General features: G+C 42.3%; 2 protein-coding genes across 4 annotated transcripts in view; one reads left to right on the top strand and one right to left on the bottom strand.

Annotated features, from left to right (window-relative positions):
- COQ6 (coenzyme Q6, monooxygenase) overlaps window positions 1–9,070 on the top strand; it is a 22,769-nt gene extending 13,699 nt beyond the window's left edge. The window contains exon 12 of the mRNA XM_063334690.1: window positions 8,867–9,070. Within this exon, the coding sequence (XP_063190760.1) occupies window positions 8,867–9,070 (204 nt within the window). The remainder of the gene's footprint in view (window positions 1–8,866) is intronic.
- ENTPD5 (ectonucleoside triphosphate diphosphohydrolase 5 (inactive)) overlaps window positions 1–21,543 on the bottom strand; it is a 25,391-nt gene extending 3,848 nt beyond the window's left edge. The window contains exons 1-13 of one of the 3 annotated variants that reach the window (XM_063334694.1): window positions 21,416–21,543; window positions 15,719–15,990; window positions 14,314–14,393; window positions 12,164–12,307; window positions 11,714–11,789; window positions 9,989–10,024; window positions 9,038–9,126; window positions 6,263–6,342; window positions 4,654–4,715; window positions 3,100–3,201; window positions 2,076–2,216; window positions 1,666–1,722; window positions 25–140 (exon numbers count right to left, since the gene is read on the bottom strand). In XM_063334694.1, coding sequence (XP_063190764.1) covers window positions 25–140; window positions 1,666–1,722; window positions 2,076–2,216; window positions 3,100–3,201; window positions 4,654–4,715; window positions 6,263–6,342; window positions 9,038–9,126; window positions 9,989–10,024; window positions 11,714–11,789; window positions 12,164–12,307; window positions 14,314–14,393; window positions 15,719–15,929 — 1,194 coding nt within the window. In that variant the 5' untranslated portion in view covers window positions 15,930–15,990; window positions 21,416–21,543. Of the gene's footprint in view, window positions 1–24; window positions 141–1,665; window positions 1,723–2,075; window positions 2,217–3,099; window positions 3,202–4,653; window positions 4,716–6,262; window positions 6,343–9,037; window positions 9,127–9,988; window positions 10,025–11,713; window positions 11,790–12,163; window positions 12,308–14,313; window positions 14,394–15,718; window positions 15,991–18,962; window positions 19,363–20,967; window positions 21,309–21,415 lie in introns of those variants that run through there. The other 2 variants (XM_063334691.1, XM_063334692.1) reach the window with 2 other exon arrangements.

The following is a 21,543-nucleotide window of genomic DNA, read 5'->3' as shown; positions in this document are numbered from 1 at the left end:
TGGGATTTAACTGCTTTTTCTCACCTGTAAGAGCGTGTTGTCCCTAAATCCAAACCCTTCCTTTAGTAAAGCAGTGATGTAAGTGAGATCCATGCAGAGGAAAGGACTGGCTGACTTGTACCTCTCCATGTTATCACAGACTAGACAAGAAGAAAAAAAAAAAAAAAAAGGGGTCTCAGCAAAATAAAGCTTTCAACTACATTATACATTTGAACTGACCTCAAGCCAAAGCCTACTAAAACAAGCCACCCGCTTCTGTTAACGGGTACATATGACACATGGCACGTGCTACACAGCTGTTCTATGATGTTGGAGAACAAATCATAGCAGTACTTCCAGTTTCTCCTAACTCCCATCATAAGTACATATGTTATTACAGCAGCATAATCCCCATAGCTCTTTTGAAGTTTGAATCTCTGCTCAACTGATAACTGGTAGGGAGTTGGTTATTACTTAGTCTTTCAAGAACACAGTGTCATTTGTCTTCCTTGTAATTCAGTCTCCAATAACAGATGGCTCGATAATGGACTCCATGTTGGCAGTTTCTTTTGTGTTTTGTTTTTTTTTTCCAACCACACGTGTCCAAGGACATGGAAGAGGCTACTGCCCAAATAACCACTCCCTCGCTGCAGCCAAGTCAAGATTCCACAATAAGGGTGACAGTGACTGGGAAATGGATTTACACTAAATGTCATCTTCTGGACCTACTGCTACTGCCCTGTTCTACAAGCATCGAGGGCAGAGTTCACGTATTTTTAGAAACTGATCAGCAGCATCCTCCCTCTATTGAAATGAGAAGGAGGAGCTCCTGATGCTCTAAAGCTAAATAAATGGTTTCATGGTGTTAGATAACATCTTAGCTGCATCTTTGGAAATAAGCTCTGCCAGTATCCAGGGATACTGGGAACACAAACTTTAGAGCTTAATCCCCCTATTAAAAGCTGAGTTTCTAGGGAGATTAAGTTTAACTGAAAAATCATTAGAATTTAGGTCCTATTTTAGAAAAAAGTCAGTCCTGAACTACATAATTAAGCAGCATCTGGTGAGAAATAGTCTACTAATCATCATGAGGATGATCATAATTCAGAGGTAATGTCTTGTTCTGTAAGCTAAAGTTTTAGCCGTCAGTAGTATGGCAAGGTGGGAGCTCTTTTTTCACAGAAGGAGGTACAAAACCAGAATAAGCATTCAGGAAAAAAGTCAGGGGAGGGAAAGGAATGCAGAACAGGCTGTCGACTTAAACGTTTAACTTCTGCTCTCTCCCTCCATTTTTTTAGAGATTAAAAAGGGTTTAAGGTGACTGACTTACAGAAGTCAGCACTCTCCTAAACTCAGAGTTGTAGTGTGACAGAAGGATCTCTTGATACAGCAATTTCACTTTCTTTTGTACTGAAATTTATGAACTATCTCCCTCCTCTCCTGAACAGAGCTGTGAAGCTGCTAACACTTTGTTTCCCCTCACTGCTCTTCACTACTTTCTTCTGCAACAGTTATAGGTGTTGGCTAATAAAAGCCATGTAACATGACATGGAAGGTATAAATGGAATAAAGGTTAAACAAACTTTTTTTTTTTTAAAGTCAAACTCACAGTACATACTGCCTACAGACATTCATATTTTTGTTATTTCTCACCCCCACCAGTTTCCCAAGTCTCATGACTATTACCTTCTTTGGCTTTTCTTTCAAAATCTTTCACTTCCAGTACACCTCCCTGTTCATAATCTGAAAAGGAAGAGGTGAGAAAACATCATCATAGACCTGAAAGCATTTGTTTCAATACCTAAGTTGACCCTAGGGTGCAAGTCGGTGATGCTGCACTAGGAGTGAGATCTGTTGGTAACAGATGACAGAGCCACAAGTGTTACGAGCTCAGAGCACAAGTCTCATCTGCTGAACTCTGAACATCAAACTGCACTGACGGATACAACGTTCATTTCCTGAAGGCATTTTGTGTATTTTCTCTTTCTTAACACCATTCCTTTTCCCTGTTCCCCATGGCTCCAGCCTCCAGGGTTCCTCTGTCTACCTCCTGGTTGACATGCTCACACACAGTAGATTATCCAAAACCAATTTACCAATTAGGTTGGTGTCAACTGCGCGATCATAGTAATAGGAGAAAGCATAGAAGGAACTTCCACGAATCTCATCTGGTTGGTGCAGTTTCCCTTTGACAACCTTGAGTACTTCCAAGTAGCAAGGCTTGAATCCCGTTTCTCCTGTCAGGACAAACACAGATGGGGTGAGCCAGAGAGGCATGTCCAGGAGATGGAAGAATGAGTGGCAATAGGATTAAAAAGAGAAGAAGTAGAGATTAAAGCATCAGAAGAAGTGAGAAGAGCTTAGATATCCCTTCCATAATCCAGCATGGCATCCACATACAGCCAAGGACTCTAAATCACCATCATCAAGTGGAACCGTTTAGAGCAGATCACAGCAGTATCTGAAAGGTGCACTGCACAAACTAGAATAGGTGCATGAAAAGCTTCCTCCACATCAGGCAAAACTCCCACTGTTATGTTATATGGTCAGCAGAATCTCATTTACATTTGCTACCACCAGCTAGATAAAACCTTACTTTCCCTCCCCATCACATCATCATTTTATCAATCCACTCCACACACACCAAATCTGCAGCTCAGCTCTCACGTTCCCCATTGTAAAACAAAGCAACACCAGTCACCAAAGGCATCTGTTCTAGTCACTGATGGTAGCAGCGTCACCCTCTGTATACAGCATTAGGGATAGTATCTTAAGAAACAGTTCCACAAGTGAGATACGCTTTGGCCAACCAGTTATTGTAGCCTAACACAGGCTGAGCTTTTGCACTTAGCACAAAGCCTCAGAAAAAAATCTCTTATTTGCACAAGTAACTCTTAATGTTTTCTATAAAGGTAGCATTTGTAATAAGAGATCACAGCCAGAATATGGATAATACAGGCCAGCTACTCTTACAGCTTCAGATTTTTCTTTGGCTCTGTCAAAAGTCTGCATCTATGACTGGACAGGTATCCTTCGTAATTCAAGATGGAGTTTTTGCAAAGGAAAAACTCAGATTCTGGAGACAAGACTTATCTTACAAGAAGCAACAAGTCTCTTTACCTTCTTTATTGCCACCATACCGGTATTTCACTCCCCCAAAGTGCCACTCTGCCTCCAGCTGCTTTGGCAAACAAGAACTGCGGAACATTTGTCCATCCACAGCTGGAATGAAACCAGAGGGGTGAATCAGAAAGGATTAAATTTAACACAGTTATTGATCAATACGCAGAACCAGAAAAGAAAAGCCTGGAAGATCTTCATTAAGGTCTTTAAGCAAAAGTACAGAAATCTGAATTGATGGATGCTGCACAAACTGATTATGAATTAAGGACCAGTCTCAGTCTGGAAAAGTTGTGTCCATTTTGTCCTGCAAGCTGCAGAGCTGCTGTCCTTGTCATTTGTTAATGAAAGATAAGTGGTACAAGGATATCTGGGTAATGGCTGTTCACCACAAGAAACAAGCGAGTTAATAAATTAAACACACAGATACACAAACCTTAACAAACAGCAGATAACCGAGACAAAGAAAGCAACTGAGCAACAAAGGCAAAAACCTCCCAAGACACTGATCAATGGCCACTACAGGATCTACTCAATGTGGAACCCTTGAAGGGTTCAACCAGAAATACTGTAACTGATAAGAGCAAAACATGATTACTGTGGCCAGCACAGGTCTCACAGAAAAAGCAAACTTCTTATAGAATGGTTGAGGGGCATTGTGGGACTGTGCAAAATTTACTATGGGATGTTTAGGGGAAGGCTCAAAGGCAGGGAAAGGGGGAATCGAGGGATCAGGGAAGCGCAAGTGTGGGAAACAGAGGGGACAATAAAAGAAGGCAATCACAACTAAGCAGGCAGCTGGTCAGTATGTTTTTCTGGCTGAGCCATGTAACCAACCACTGCAGTGCTGTCTTCATCCTATCTTCTTCTTAAACCCTATTCCCAACTATTTTTGATTTGGGTACGCTCCAGTAATTAACACAAGTCCATCTAGCTGAGACGGAAGAATCCGGAAGGTGGACAGACCCCAGGTCCAGGGCAGAGACTGGACAAGAGGCCCAAGGTCTGGGCATGAAGACTGGAAGGACTTAGGTTTGGGTCAGAGACTGGAAAGGCTCAGGAATGTGAGTATGCATTCAGGTGTGTGTGAGATGCTCGTGGACTTCAAGCTAGACTAATCAGTGAATACAACAGGAGGTCTGGGGGAACATGGTGGGCCAGGCAGATAACAGAGAGACCTATAAAGTGGGTTTGGCCTAAGTAGCAATCCTTAGGAGAAGGATGTATCCATGCTGTTTGTGTTTCTGTGGATGCTTGTGAAGCTGTGTGTTTGCAGCTGAGCATGTCTATATGGTGTTTGTATGTTCCCATGTGTGCATTTCTGAAGTTTGCACTCGGTCTTGCTGCTGGCTGAGCCTGGAAACAGGGAAAAGCAGCTGCCTCACAAGACAACTCCTTAACAAGCGGTAGCCTGTTTCCAAACAGATCTATACCAGCGAAAACATAGAAAAATCATGAGATACAGAAGTGAAGACATGGGAAATGGGCTGCTGACACAAGACTAAGTCTAACCATCTCTTCAAAAACCTTGGATGTTTTATCATACGAACATACCTTCCATATTCAGGGCTCCAAGCGTTGCTAGTCTGGCAGCTTTTAGTCCAAACCCCAAATAGCTGCAAACAACAAAGGCAGACATTACAGTTTTAATTCTTGCACATCTGGTATGCTTCACCCATAGCCTCTTCCTAAATCCTGGAACACCCAAACCAAATTTCCTCCCTCTGCTTCCCACAAGTCTCCCCTCTCTAAAACAGAGAGTTCCCTTTGCCAGAACAATCCCAAGTATCAAAAGAGTGACCAAACCCAATAATTACAGAGCTGTAAAATGGGAAAATCTAAAACCGCAGGAAGTGGTTAGAGCTGATGTGACATTTCTACAAGACATTCATGAAAAGCAAAAATGCACAATCTTAAAAACAAGGGAGAAAGAAGGGTATGTGAGGAGCACATGGGGAATTGGATGGCCATTCTTACGTCACACACATAAGACTATGTGCTCGTAGGGCAGAACTAGTAGGAAACAGCAGAACTTCCCACTAAATGGGAGCTGCGCCTTTGTGTGAAATTCATCTCTGTTTGACTCCACGGATTATTACTGTACTCATTACAAGCTAGGATATGACCAACATTTATGAGAACGTCATTACATGTTGCTGGCTTCAGCAACACAGCTAGATTAAAAACGTGTTGGCCCTTCATTCCCATCTCTGTGGTTGGCTACTTAACCCTTTAGTCATGTCAATACAAACGTTCACAGAATAATCGGAGTTAAACTAACCTCCAGCTCCCTCATTTTTTAGGGGATGATTTTCAATCCCAATTATTTGAAGTGATCTAATGGACTGTATTGGTGAATACTGCAATCAGTTACATCAGTAAATGTAAGCAGTAGGAGAGGAGGACTATTAAACCAGCTTTGCTGTCAAGTAAGCATATTCTGTAACCGATCGAGATGATAGTCTTCACCCCACTAATAACGGGCTGAGACCAACTCTCTACTATACATGGTCAGGTTCTCATCGGACTGTTAGTCACGCAGTTAAACTCTCTGGATTCCACTGCAGATATCTCAGAAACTTGTTAGCTTAACACAGTAAGCACAATTATATTATTCCAGGCCAAGTATCCCCTCCAATTGGTTCAAGAATCTGTTGTGCTCCATGGTCTGTATCAGCTGCCTGCGATTGTCTCTCTTTGATTTACATCAGTCTAGGTTTTACTTTTTGTCCAGTTGCTGATGAGATGTGCCGTTTCAAACTAAGAAGGAAAAAGGCTCAGGAAGGTCCTCTTTCCCAATCTCTGACCAGGTTTAGTTCTGTCTACTGGCACGATATCCACCTTTCTGCTTGGTCCAGAATATTTGCCTTGAATCCAGTAATAACAATTCTTCTCCTTAAATATAGTGACTCAGAACGCTTCCTCTGCATTTGACAGACTGACTGATACTCCCTTGCAGTGATATTAACCATGATCCCGGAACATTTCCCGTCAACTAATGTCACGTTCCACTTCAACTAATGTTTCAAGCAGATAAGAAAACTAGTAAAAATGTTGTGGTCCCAACAGCTGGTAACGGGATGACATGGCCATTTGTGGTTAGCTCAGGGGCTGCAGAAAGACTGATTTCCCCAGTGGAGACAGCAGCCTTTTTGCTCCTCACCTGTGGGTATAGAGCTTGTAGGTGCTATTAAACATTTCAAATGAGGTAAGAAAATCCCCAGGGGTTTCCTTCAAAGTTTCCTAAAAGTTAAGTAAAAGAAGAAATCTTTTAGTCTTTATTATGCAACAAAAATAGCGAACTTTGATATAATATTACAGATATACCCATAGGGTTTACTGCACACTCATCTGATCTGCTCTGAAAACAAAGAACAATTTTCCAGGGGTGCCCACTGCGGTAATATCTGCAGCTTTTAACACTGAGTTCACTTACATGCATCTCTGTGTATAATGTATAATAGGGGAGTGCAACAGATGAGGATGAAAGTGCTTTCTAACTCAGAATACCTGAATTTTTCAGAGTACTTTCATGCTACTCTGTATATACAGAGTCCCCATTGAAATCAGTTGCACCAGAAGCACTATGAATTTTTGAAAGTCAGACAAGACTTCTCAGTTCAGGAATTCAGAAGAATTAAAAACGCAAAGCATAGGCCACATTTTCACCTTGTTAAACGCCATGCTGATACTCAAGGCAACACTGTGACCACTCGCTCCCAGTCTTAGAGCTGCTTTACCTCCTGGTTTAAGTGCCTTCCTCTAAATTAACCTCTTGTCTCACCACCTCCAGTTTTCTTCCTTCCGCTCGTCCCTCTGTGTGCACCTCTGCCCCACTGGTACTCAGTCCCTACCTTCTTGCCAGACTGTCATATTCTTGTGATTCTGAACCAGTTTAGGGCTCATTTAGTGTTCCTTTGTTTCCAGTCCTCGAGGTCTCAATCCCAGTTTCTGTCTTTCCTCTGCTAGTGACCTCATTCACCCATTCCTTCTCGTCCCTGTGCATTCATGTCAGACCTTCTCTGTTACTCCGGGCAAAGCAGCAGAACCTCAGAGAGGGCTGAAGCTGCAGAGTCCCTGTAGTTACCGTTCGAGTAACCAGATGCGGCAAAAAAACCCACCAAACACATCTGGAACTGTAGAGTTCTAGACAGAAGCCTGCTCGAAGCTGAAAAAGATTTGTCAGTATTCAGCTTGAGTTTCTCCTGAACAAATACAAATTGAAATCTGTTTTGGGCCTCAGATAAATTTTCACTGGAGCGGCAGTCGGATTCTTGACCCAACACACCCAGACTCTGCCATATTTTCAGTTCTGTTCCTAAACCTTACACCACAAAAGCTTTTAAAAAAGGAGAGATCCTGAAAAAAAATTATTTGGAGAAAACAATTGGCTTTTTTCATGCCTTACTTTCAGAAAAATGTAGAAATCGTCACAACCCTTCCAAGTGAGGCAGGCACCAGACAGACAACTTCATAATGATTGTGATTGGTTTTTAGTTGTTTATAACTCTGACAATAATACCATGAAGAGCATAACACAGCTCCACACAGTTACCATTATATGTCCTCTATTTGTTTGTAATCTATATTTCATTAATGAATCACATATTATTACAGTATTTTGTTCAAAACAAATACAAGAGTAAACATCTGATTTCCTCAGATTCCAGGAAGGGGGGGAAAAAAAAAAACAAACCTCTGCAAACCAAAGGGTGAAATCCCTGCTAATTTTGTCAGATAGGAAAAACTCTTCAGAAACATACTGAGCTATGTATGTGCTTTTTTGTATGAACATGACAACATCAGTGAGAAGCAGACATAGCGTACAAGCAGGCAAGATGAACCTTGACTCCACACTGCCCTACTAATTCGCACCATTGGTCCTGGTCAGTAGCAAATCCTTGAGGCCTTTTCCTGCAAGGCTTTAAGGAGAGGTTTGAATCCTGAGCTGCAGTTCAGCCTGCTTCACAGCTCTATTTATTCTCCAAAACTCTGACATGCAACACCCTTTCCTCTTGGTCCAGTGCCCGCTTCAGCAGGTGTTATCAACACAAAACAGAGGGCAAGCCTGGAGTACTTCAGGCGTTGCTGAACAGGATAAGATCGCACGTCATGTTTCAACATAGCCCACCATTGCAGAATTAAAACATCCTGATATGAAAACCACATGTTCTGTGGTCCCCAAACACCCTTTGAGAATCTCAATTTCTGTAAACAAAACGTGTTAAACAAAGGACTCCTTCAGAAAGAGGGACAAAACCAACTTCACACTATCAAGGTACAGAATGCTCTAGTGCCCTTCCAATACCCATGACATTTTCCCGTGCAAACTTTAGGCTTGGGTCCCAGTTCAAACTGCTTCTAAAGAGCTATAGCATTCCTGCGAAATCCAGCAGAGACGGACTGAGGGACAGAGAGAGGAATTCTCAAAGAAGAAATCGATATGAAAACAAAGAGGGATAGGCTGTGCTATTATAAAGACATTTGCCCCATAAGACACCCCTGTCTGCCACCCCCCAAATTTAGTGAGGATCTGCTATCAGACAGGGGAGAAAAAAAAGACAAACCAAAAACCCAAACTCAGAGCAGAGCCTATATTTCTTGTAATACTGCAAGAACACTCCCTGGAAATGTTTTAAATTTATTGAATACAAAATAATTATCTGCATTAATGGGACTTTCCCTGCCTGGGTCTAGAAAACGAAAGCTGTTTCTCTGTGGTTTTACCCACTTGCTTGCTTTTTTTTTTTTCTTTGTTGTTATCCAGGCTCCTTTGTTTGCAAGCGCCTGTAAGCCAACTGCTGATGTCAAAGGGAAAAGAAATACAGATGTTCTGCTTGTGCCAGTGCTGACAAAGCGGTATCAGAGAGCACGGCAGTGCTCAGGTCTCTCCAGTGGCCTTGCAGTCCCAACCCGCACACGTGTAACCACTCCTCACCTCAAATTGTGGCAGGAATGTGATTTGGGTTGAGGCTCCTCCCAAGTCCAGAGTCCCAACAGTATGCTGGTTCTGGCCAGACAGCTGCCCTGCAAACAACATCATGATCAGAACAGTCCCAAGTCCACACACGCTAAAACGCAGATACTACATCTATGTACAAGAAACCAACAAGTTATCACATTATCACAGCAATACTGGAAGGCTGAGCTGGCCTTCAAAGACAACAATCATCACAGAGAAAAGGTAGGCAAACAGAAGGTATTACAAAAAGATTCATAGGATTTTCTTCCTTGATTCCAATTTCACTTCAAAAGGGACAAATGCAGATAAATCTCTTAGATATCCAGCAAAAGCTGAAAGTAAGAGACAAAGTATCTCCTGCAGAAGACTGTCAGGGAGAGTACGTTAATTCTGTAACCACCATACAGCTGGGCAAAAGCAGTAGGAGACGAAGGACAGTAAGAGCAGAACCAGCTATTATCATTTCTCTTCACCCAGAGCAGCTTTTTTCTTGCTCGTGTATCCACTAGAGTACTGATTTCCTTTTCTCTTCACCAGACTGCATTCCCAGAACATCTAAGAGCCAGTAGGGCTAAAGCACCAGTGCATTCCCCTGTTACACAATTTTAGTTGCATAGGTCACGCTGGGATGAAGAACATTGTAAAACCTTGTTTCCCACCTTTTAACAGGTTAGCAGTACCACTCCCCTACATACGTCAGAGAAACCAGCTCTTCACTGCCTCCCAGTCCTGAGTAAATCCCGGCACCTTCTGGATTAAGACGCCTCCTTCTTACTACAGGTGTGGCTCTCCCCCAGGGACACAGGCTGCCCAAGCCAATCCACTGGTGCCACAGTGGGGAGGAAAAACAGGACACGGCAACAAAGAGTGATCACCTCTGCAGAAGAGACTCAAGTTCACGTTTAGAGAGAAGTTAGAATTAACTACCTGTCAAAAAGTTCACAGTGATCCAGGCTAAAATTCCTGCAGAGTGAAAAAGGAGAGAGGCAAAAAAAATAATCACCACTGATTACTCCCACAACCCCCTGCCCACCCTTACTACCCCTCCACATGTTTCTTATTTACCCGGAAATCATTACTAACTTAACTGCCCCATACTTCAGAGATCAATACAAACTTGTAATTTAAGTGATATGACGCATTATTGATTCATTAAAATGTCATAAACTGGGATAGGTAAAACATTTGTAACATCCATGCAACTGCAGCATGCACAAGTCATGTCTATTACCCAAATACCCAAACAACATACAAAGAAGTAACAAGCTGATACAATTCACAAGTTTCCTTGGGCACTTCCCCCCCCACACCCCCAGCATTTCATTTTTTAATTGGAAAATTGCATACACACTCCCCTGTGTTTTAATCTTGTGGTTTCTGTAATTACACTGCAGACATAGTGGCAACCCGTAAAACACAAACAACTCCTCTGATACCAGCAGCTTGCTTGAGACTGGCACGATTCTCACCCAAACGCAGGCAAACATAGAATCATAGAATTGCCTTGGTTGGAAGGGACCTTTCAGATCATCTAGTCCAACATGTGACAGTAGAAGTGGTAGGATTTTAAACTAAATCCTGGCAGGCTATGCTGTGCTCTTTATGCCTCACTGGTCCTGCTCCCTGTCAATACCACACTTCTCCCTACCGTACAATTCACCTGTCAATCCTGGGTTAATACTATGCATTGCACCATACTTAATCAAATACTTGCAGACTTTGTTACTTCTCCTTTTCTCTTGGCCCGTGCGGACAGATTTTGCTCTTTAGTCTTCCTCCATGTATTAGTTGTTTAAGCGTTGTGATAACTCTTTTTGCTTTCCTTGAACACCTTCCAACCTGGCAATATATTTGCCATAATGAAGCGTTCAGAACTGAATGTAACATCACAGATGGCTCTTATCACACATCCATACAGAAGGATTATTGCCTGCCTATTCTCCAAGGTAATACGTCTGGATACGGAGCCAAAATGTTACAGTGGCCTCTTCTGCACTGCAAAATCATCACTCACTCCACAGCTACAACATAATTCACCTTTCTTTGTATTTTAGGTTACTTGCTTTGCTGCTTTACTAGCTGCATTTTTGCAATCAGAATATTTTTTAATTATTATTTTATTATGTATTTAATTATCTTTTTTTTAATACTTGCCAATTATCCTTTATTTTCCTTTAATATTCACAATGCTTCCAACCTTAACTCGAAAATTAATGAGCTAATCATAACAGATTATTTTTAATGTCAATATTTCAGAATTTACTAGGCACTTTCCACAAGCCTCCTAGCTTGCTATCTATCGTCACGTAGCCTTCCAGAGGCGGACAACATCTTTTTTCCACCAGTTCTCAAGAGCAGGCTTCAGCAGCTTAGCCCTGCATACTTATTTCTGAGATAAGGTTCTCTTCTGTAACCTCAGAAGGTTTTGGACAAATCTTCAATCTAGCTAACTCATAAATGTCTTTGTGTGTCTGCAACAGATGACCGAGTAATCAGCACCTCCTAGTAGAAGCAGGATTGCGTTGTTTCAAACAGGGCTAGAAACCTTTTATTTTTTCCCTTAGTTTAGTGACCATTTCCCTCTCATGTTCCTAGGATCTCCCTTTCCCCCATTTCTCTTTGCTTTTGCCTTTTCCTCCTTCTAAAACATACCTTCATAAGACCCGTCCATGATGCTAACACTGTCCTCTGGAACAAGAAATGGTGATTCCTCAAAGACCTCTTTCACCTGAAGAAAGAAATAACGATTATATTCCTTGGTCTTGTTCTGCTCTGAGAGTGATGGAGAAAGTTTTCTTTTTCACAACAGTAGAAAATATGACAACTGTGTGGAGTAGACACTATTCTTCCTCTTCCAAGGGCCAGGAAAGAAAGAAACAAGTATCATAAGTCTCTCTCCCCATGCCTTCTGTCCACATCAAGACAAGGGATTTCAGGACCATAAAAGAAAGTCTGTAAAGTCTGTGAGTTTCATGCTATCATGGGATTACAGCCACTTTTCACAGCTGAAATTCCCTTGTGCTAAATAGAGATGGAGATCTGAGCTGTGAAAAATGAAACGGGGAGAGCGATACCAGCGCATCCAAAAGATCTTAGTATTACCTCTAAAAGCAGAGCCTGAGCTTTCTCCTCCGAGAGCAAGCGCAGTCCAGCTGTGGCTTTTAACACTACTGGGGTCTTCTTCCACAGATGAGGTGGCACAGCATCTATAGCCATGTCCAACAATCTTTTGACAGTTTCAGCACCCTAAAAGAACAAAGATACTTTTCTTATGGTTTCCTCCTACAGGCCATCAGAAAATAGGCCTCCCAATTTTCCCTCAACACTAGTGAGAACAGTATTCAATAGCAGAAGGTACCTCACCCACACCCAAGATAAGTATAAAAACTGTGCTAGACATCTCATTAGAACCTTAAAGAGAATGGCGGCATTGGAAGGAAGGGTGCATGCAGAGACAGATCTTAGGCGAGATAAATTTCATTGTTTGTGGAAGGTATTTTTTGTAAAGGATGAAGAGAGGTGAGGGAACTGATTACCTGACAAACCCAAACATCTTGCAGTTCAATAAAACTAAACGGTGTGATTACTGACTTAAGTCAGAGGGAATGTCTGTAGATTTCACTAAATGCAATATAAGAATTCCAAATGTGTCCATAGCAAGTAGTGTAATTAGAACACGAGCTGTAGAATGGTTACCACATGAGGTATAGGCATCACTGCTGGGCTCTCGATTATTTACACAGGCATTAGCAATAAAAATTCTGATGTGAAATTTCTAGAAACTTCTTTTGGTGTGAATTCTTCCTCTCCTACCCAACAGACTAGACAATTTAGTAAAATCATGGGAGATTTCATCAAAGTTTAAAAAAATCCAAAAGCCATTCGCTCTTCCATAAAGTTTTTCCACTCAAATTCCTGTAGCACTGAATGCAGCTGAGGAAAATCAAAAACCTGAAACTCCCCCTATGGTAGCCCCCAACTCCAGTACTGCTAAAGCACACAAGGCAGAGTATCTAATCTCCCATTTCTCTGGCACCTCCTTTAGCTTGTGAAAGAGCTTACTGTCAGTGCAGGGGGATCTGGGAAATGGCACCTTACTCCAAGGCTGGCCCCGTGTATCACAACAACAGGATTATTTTAGCTATCTCTGCTCTGTTGCTCATTTCTGACTCCTGATCCAATAGAGTGGCATGAAACGAGTGCACTGCGCACAAATTCACAACCACCCCCATTTGAAAATAAAGAGGATGGCAACTAACTTCAATTTCTTATTAAAATTATAAATTTATATGTTAATTAATACACATGATTGCGGAAGACGGAACTGACTGTTTTGGAAAACTCTGTATAAACAAAACAACAAAAGTCCTGAGGCAGTAGAAGAGTAACTGCCTGTACCCAAATCATTATTCAGCTAAAACTGTAATCAAATATTTGAACTGAGCATGACTGAAGCAAGTCCTACATATCCCTGAGCACTAACTTCCAAGCCATGGTTCCATAGATAACAGCAAAGAATCAAAACAAACAAATGATTGGAAGTCTGATGGCAGAAGCAGAGAATACACTCAGAGAAATATTAAGGCCTGACTTAACCTGCTAAGTGCATCTTTATTCTTCCCCTTCTCCACAATTTATTAACAAAAATTAACTTTTGTAGAAATGACTATACACACAAAAAAATTAAGCATTTTTAGGAGTCAGAGAAATGAACCTTCTTTGATTGTCAGTGTAACATGACTAGAAAAGAAAACCCTTGCAGTCTTCATCCCTTACATCTAAACTAAACAAATCTCAACAAAATATGCCCATTTTGAACTGTGACCAGCACTGAAAATTTCAACCAAAAGGAAAAACTGAGAAAATTATTAGTAAATGAGACAGGAGTATATGTTTACTCATATTTGGGGTAGCTGTAGGGGAAATAAATATTGAATATGGATGCTGCTAGAGCAAAAAATCACTTTGTCTTTGAAATCCTCATAGGCATATAGTCTAGTTATATGTAGCATTTAAGCAATTAATTAAGCCATCGTTCCATTGATGAAATATGTAAAACAACAGCTCCCATTTCACTGTGTAGAAATTAACTCACAAAAGTAGAGCGACAGGTTTAGAGAGCCAGCAGTCGAACCTTTACGTTTTTTCTTGACTCTCTGCAATTACAATTAGTAATACTTGAACTGCTTGGTAGATCCAACTGATATTAGCAGAACCAAGGCCAACTCACAGGGAATGAAGGAGAGCCTTACCTTTTCAGGCTGATCAGCAAATGCAGAAAGACCTGGCTTCACAGACTCAAAGATTTCCCCTTCCAACTCCGGAAGGTCTTCTGCACAAACAAAACGTTACATGAAACAGTCAGCAACTTGAATCTTTTTCTTTAGTTTCAAAAAGGTTACCTGCAACCTCTGTATAGTGACTATCCTTGATTTCCCCTTGTGAACAATACTATTCCCCTCCTAAAACAAGCACTGCTCCTTCACTTAAGGAGCATATTTAAAAGAATGCTGCCCTTGAATCCTCCAAGTTCACAAACAATTTATTAAGAATGTATTATAATTAGCAGTATGTTCACTTTGCGTTTGTGAACTACAATGAGTTATAGCAGTGTAGTATGACTGTTGCCTAATCTTAATAACATTTACTTCGCTTTCTGTCCCCAAGCTAATTGTGAAATACTAATTCATATTGAGACAAACGCAGTCAACTTTGATTATTCTTAGGTGATTCATCCAACTCACAAACACAGAAGAGAGCTGACTGGGCTCAAGCACTTGCCTACAAAGACAAACAAGTGTGACCATTGCTCCCAGAGCAGCTTGGGTCTAGAAGCTATCCCTGAATATCGCATATTACAAGAGATGGACGTGGTACCAGCCCTTCCAAATTAAGGCTGAAATCACGTGAAGCCACAGAGGTACTATGTGTGGCCCTGAAGGGCTTATTAGCTGAGTCACATCAGCCAGCCTTCCACCTTTGCAAATCTGCTGGCTCACTGTACCCAACCTAATTCACTCTCTTGAATCCTGTTGCGCGTGCAGACAACTTGGGAACCTCTGCACTGCATCAGAAGTAAGATATATTGCACTGTGGTATATCCGCACACACAAGTTCTCCTGGAAATTGCTCAGACCTTCGGTGCTTTTAACTCCTTCATTTACTGATTTTAATTCGATACAAAATGTGACATATAAACATATGCAGAATTTAAGTATCTCTTGATATAATTCAAGGTAACATGAAACTTGACAAAACCAGCATACACCTCTTTCCAACTCAATCAGACATTCTTTTAAACAGGTGCATAGATGAAAATCTTTGGAAATTCAGAACTCTCCAGCATACCCAGAATTAAACCTCTGAGTTTCAAAAGATATTTTTAGAGCAAAACACCACCACAAACGGACAATAACCATCTGCCAGAGGACCATTTGAAGGACAAACTGTAGAAATGGTCTAGCGGAAGATCTACCTGCCCATGGCAGAGGTGTTGGAACTAAATGATCTTTTAGGGTCCCTTCCAATCCAAACCATTCTACAATTCTATGAAATCTTCAGTTGTTCCCAAATGCTGTGTTGGCAAGAAAGACTCTTTTAGGAAGCTGGAACCTAACTCAACATAGTTCAAGTGCACAGACTGACATGGGGTCTTACCTGGGCTCTTCTGCACAAAGGTATAAATGTGAATCCGGGTTCCAGTGCTTCCTGCGTCAAACATTATGCCATAAAAAGTGTTGGCTTTGGCATTTATAGGGCACATGTTAGGCGGAAAGTAATCCTGAAACCACATGTTTGAATGGGAAATAACAAAGGACAAAGAAGAAAATGCCAATGCTAGAAGGATGGGAAGTCTGGAAGTTGCCATCTTGCCAGGACCCCTTGAAGCAGTCAAGCATGGATCAGCAATCACAGAGCTGCAGTAGGTCCTGTAGATGAAAAAAAAAGCAGAAATGGAAATTACCAAGAGCCCTCTCTTTAAAAACTCTGTAGGGGAAAAAAAAAATAAAAAAATAAATCGGTGTGTACACATACATTCTGCCCATTAGATGCTTTTCAGCTTCTCATCCAAAAGATGTGATTTACTGCACTTAATGCTACAACTACATCTAAATGGTTTGTTCTTTCAGAGTAAACGTTTCTCCATTTCCCAAATGCAGTAGAGTTAAAGTAGTTTGCTTCCCAGTATTTCTAGTTTTGACTTTATTTAGACAATTTTTTTCTCTGATTTGGCTTGAAGGTTCTTGACATTTAGAGTCCCCAGAACCTCCAAAAAGCCCAAATGTTAGCCGAAAAGAAGCATCACCAAAGGGGAGCTCAGAGCAGAAATGCTTTGCCCTACCATTTACACACTTAAAATGCTGTGGCAGAACACAAGTGTTATTCAGAGTCACAAACAAAGAGAATTTCATCTCGGGCTAAGAACAGCTGCTGGGACAGATTAGGGCACAGAGCGACTGACGGCATATCCTTCCAACAGCACCCTCATCCCCAAGAAAAGCCTGTACTGCACACGAGGGACTGAACTGTAAGGTGCATCTGGGCTCTGCCTTGCAGTATTTTTCACACTTTTCCTTTCTGTCTTGATCTTCATTTTTCATCATTTTCTCCTGACACCGTTTTCATTTTCTGAATTATGAAGAAATCCAACAAAACTCCACCACACTCTCACATCTAGACCAGTTGCCCTGAGCACTCAGGTTGTTTACACAGCTTCAAACAACAGCTTCTATAAGCCAAGGCCCCAGGGTTCTGTGATGCAGTACTGAGTATCAAGATACAACTATACCTCCTCTGTGTTAACACATATTTCCTTGCACGTTTTTTTTTCCTAAAAAATTCTAATAAAGCAAAGATACGGGCACAGAAATGATAGGGTTCATTAGATGCCCAAGTAAAAGGGAGGAGAATATATAGCTATCTTCGTTATTTGCTTTTTAACGGCAGAAAAGAGCACGTAGCCAGATGCCCCACCATATGCAGTATCACCTGCACTGAGACACACACAGCACTCAGCACGCAGAAGGTGCAAATAGCTCCTTATCATTCTCCAGACACTTGGCGACACATCCATCCGCCCACAGCACTGAATATTCTACCTCATATGTCTGTTCATCTGCTCTGCCTGAGACCCTCACCCGCCTCTAGCCCTTACAGCTGATTGTCTTTTAGCGATCTGCTCAGTCCCACTACATTCATTCTCTTGAAATCTTTATTTGCTATCTCTATCCTACATTTATTCATTCCTAATGCCAAGCTCTCTCCTTTCCTTTCTACATGAACCTGACATAGACATCTATTTCCACACACCTTTCTCCCACACCCAAAGAACTCACTTATCCTCCACTACCTTTTAACCCAGATTTAGCCCTTGTACAACTTTTATTATTTCCATCCTTCATCTTTGTCCCCAGTTACAGCAAAGCAAGATTAACTTTTACCCATTCTCAGTAAACAACGTCACATTGAGTCATTCCTCCAGCATCTCTCTAACTTACTCAAGCGTTCAGCTACCTCTATGACAAACAAAATGTCACAGCCCACTGCAGAAAGGTAACCTTGCCTGTCTTCTGTGAACTTTATTTCTATCCTCCTGTTCCTAACAAATGCAGAGAGCTGTGGGCAGAAGCACAAGCTCTTAATCCACTCTGCCTTAGCAGCATACTCTGAGTAGAGGAAGAAGTGACTTTACCATTCCACAAATAGGCAACAGCCCTGACCACCCTCTGTGACAGATCAATTCCAACTGCAGTAATTTCTAAAGCATTCACATTTTATGTGAAAATGTGTAAACAGTTAGTTCTAACCTGTAACAACTTAAGAGTCCTGTCCTGAACAGCGTTCATGAAAAGCGCTGAGCCATTTGGCAGCTTCATAGCTATAGATTTGTACTAAGATACAGCTGGCATTACCCACGTTTGCCTCATCACAGCAAGGAGGTCTACTGAAAATTCAAGAAGCTGCAGTGTTTTCACAGAACATAAGCCACATTAGTGAGTGCTACCTTCCAGGTGGCCAGAAGAGGTGTTGTTATTCTCATACAATGCAAGGATTTTGCTTACTGAACCATCACAAATACAACCCAAGCACCTGCCTTAAGAACAAACTCCAGAGTCCTATTACAAACGGCACGTGACACTTATGCAAGCCTCAGAATCTCCGATGATCCGAAAATATCCAAGCAACTGCCATCATTAACACATACTTTTCTTGCCAGATATACTACTGGATGAGCCTTAGCGTCCCATGAAACACTCTCTCATTAAGCTTCTCTTCCCTATCCCTTCTCAGACATCCACCGCCACTTCACACTTTCCGTTCTCTACTTCTCCCCTGACTTTTTTGCCTTCCACCTTTGTCTTCCTAAAAATGAAAAAATAAAATTCAGGATTTTATTTTTCTCCACCCTTGTTAAAAATGAAAAAAGCACATTGAGCCTCTTCAATGAGTGGTTCAGACCATTTAACCAAGTGCACTAGCAAAACAGTGTCCCCAAGAAGCATAAAAATAGATGAGGAGAGTAAGAAATTGAAGACAACAGAGGGAAATAGGCAGAGCGTAACAGAGGTGGCAATGGAAAAGGAATTTGTAAAGAGAGGGTCAGAATAAAGAATGGAGGAAAAAAAAATAGGGTAGAGGTAGACAAGGGATTAGTCACTGAGAAGGAAAAATATTTCCAAAAGAGTTCCTCTCAAACAACTTAAAATCCTAGCTGCTACTGGAATACAACACGATGGATAAAATGAACAACAAACAGAAAGGAGAAAACAAGGTAACAGTAATATAAGCACCAAGATCATTAAAATAAGCAAGCAGTTAGGACCAACAGTAGGCTCCACTTACTGCCTTTATAAATGAGCAGTAATAATCAACATCAACCGTGAATACGTTAGGCACACACCTGAAGCAGGATGGAAGCAACAGCTATTCCGCTCCAGAGATTCCTAATGAGAACCACCTTGGAGCGCGGCGACAAGAGACGCTGCCCCTGCACTTCTTCACCTCCGCTTTCAGCTAGTAGGAGCGCACTACGTTATCAGGCAAAGCATAAAGTCACGGAGGCACATAAAAATATCAGGCGAGCTGCTCTATTCAAATTTGAGTTTATCATTGCTCAATACCAGCAGAGAAACATGCTCAGATAATTACACGGCACGAATTTCAAGAAGTTGAAAGTTAACCGAGTTCAGCAAGTTAGTAAAACATTGACACAGACATTACAGCTGACCTCAACAGCACCGCTCTGAGTCCAGTGACCCAAGGTAGAACGCTCGTTTCCCAACACAGAGAAACACATGTTAAGTATCATCTGTACGAGGCAGATTTTAGATACTAAGCCAAAAAAAGCTGAAGCACATCCAATATAAAGATTTGGGAGCTACACAGACTGTACGATCCAAAAATATGGGGATGCTGCATAGAGGCTACCAAGACTGAGAGCGTAAATAGGAAGAAAAAAGAAACAAAAAAACCCCAACCAAACTCTCCTTAAACAACAGAAGTAAAAAAAAATGCCAGAATTATAATAATAAACCTTAAGACAGCAAAACACAACCTTACTTAGAGTTCACCATACACAAAAGCACTGGTAATTTTCAAGACAAGAAAGTCTCACCCACGTTCTTGGGCATTTCTGACAGAAAAACATGCAAAACCCAAAGCACAGCAAGAGGAGCATCTCCCCGTAAAAATGAACGAGTCTGTTGTGAGCGGAAGGAAAAGCGGTGTGCCCGAGACACACAAGAATTTCCCTTCTGTTTCCTAAAATATCATTGGGAAATATTTGGACATAAAGAAAAATATTGGAAAATAATTAGATATATTTAGGATACATAAATACTTATATTTTAGGTAACAAAATAGATAAATCATGTAATTAAATTCCTATTGTTATTTATTGCTCAAGCACACCAAAAATCATTCGGAATGGAAGGTCTATTTTCTGCACTAAACCAGGAGCAAAATCTATTTTCCAGATGAGCAGCTCTTACCGTAACAAGATCTACTTCCCAGATGAGCAGCTTTTACACATAACACTCACAACGAGACAAATACATTTTTACTTCTTTTTTTTCCCCCCCCCCCCCGCAGCAATAAAAAGTCTTTACATTTTTTCTGGACTAATTTTTATCTAATAAAAAAAATGAAAGCTTCCTTGGACTGTTTTGACAAAAAAATTTAAGCTTCTTAAAAGTACACGGTTTAAAAATCACAATAGAAATAATTTATTATTTATTATTATAATATTTATTATATTATAATCTATTATCACAATAACTGAATTCACTGGCAGAATTTCCCAGCATTTCCATAAAGATAGCGTCACAATTTTCTTTGCACACATACGTTTGGGGCAAAACTCTGGATCTAGAGCTTTAAATGTTAGAAAAAAAAAACAACCCACAACCAACTCCCAAACACGCGTTATCAGCAGTCTTAATCTTCTTTTTCCCGTCCTCAGGCTCCAAATACACATTATTTATTTATTCTTATTTCTGGCCAAGTGGGTTTTCAATCTTCCTAATTAACGGGAGCAAGGCAGCTTTCCAAGGGACTGCCGTGTGAGCCTGACCCTCCTGCGGCGGGTGTCCCTGTACAACTGTGTCACTGTAACCCTGGGGGGGGGGGCTGGAAATAACATCTTTTGTTGGACCGACCAGTGTTCTCAGAAGACGAGATTTTGGGTGCGGAGGGGGCTTTTTGCTTCCACCTCAGCCTGGGGAGAAAAATGCTGCCAACCGCCGCGTGACACCCCTCTTCCCCATCCAAAAGGGCTCCAGGGATCGTTTCGGGGTTTTTTTTGTTTTTTAAACTTTTATACATCTCGACGCCGAACCGTTCTTCCTTTCTCCACGCCAAACAGCCACGATTTAACACCCCCCCCCCCCCCCCAAAAACACCCCCACCTCATTTTCTCGCCTCCGCGGCTGCTCCCCGGGCCCGGCGCTGGGGACGCCGCCGCCGCTCGCCTCCCGTGGCCGGCACCGGTAACGCTAAGCAGAAACGCGCATTTTTCCCCTCAATATCCCCCCTCAGCTGTCGCTCGACCGAGACAGCGCGTCCTCCTGCCCGCCCCGGGAGGCGACGGCGGCGCCGCCGCGGGGAGTAACGGAAACGCCGCCGACTTGCGGAGCTCTCAACGCCGCTCCCCGACACCTCCCCGCTGTCCACATCCCTCCCGGGAAGCCGGCGGGTTCACCGGCGGGACGGCGGTAGCCCCCGGCCGCCCCCGCGCTCCTGATGCCGGCGCCGTCGGCCCGGGGCGGCGGGCGGGGGTGCGGTTGCCATGGCAGCGCGGCGCTGTCACACACCCTACCCCCCCCCCCCCCCGCCCCCGCCGCTGCGCGCGCTCACCGGTCGCTGGGAGCGCTGGCGGCGGCGCCGCATCTCGCCGGCCCCTGCGTGTCACGTCAGCGTGACGCGCCCCGCGTGACGCGCCCGTCGCGCGCGTTGCGCGTGGCGGGCCGGCCGGCGCCGTCCGG

Source organism: Chroicocephalus ridibundus, chromosome 4 (genome assembly GCF_963924245.1).
Source record: "Chroicocephalus ridibundus chromosome 4, bChrRid1.1, whole genome shotgun sequence".
Lineage (NCBI taxonomy): Eukaryota > Metazoa > Chordata > Aves > Charadriiformes > Laridae > Chroicocephalus > Chroicocephalus ridibundus.
Note: the sequence above shows the minus strand (reverse complement) of the source record. Positions and strands in the feature narration are given on the sequence as shown.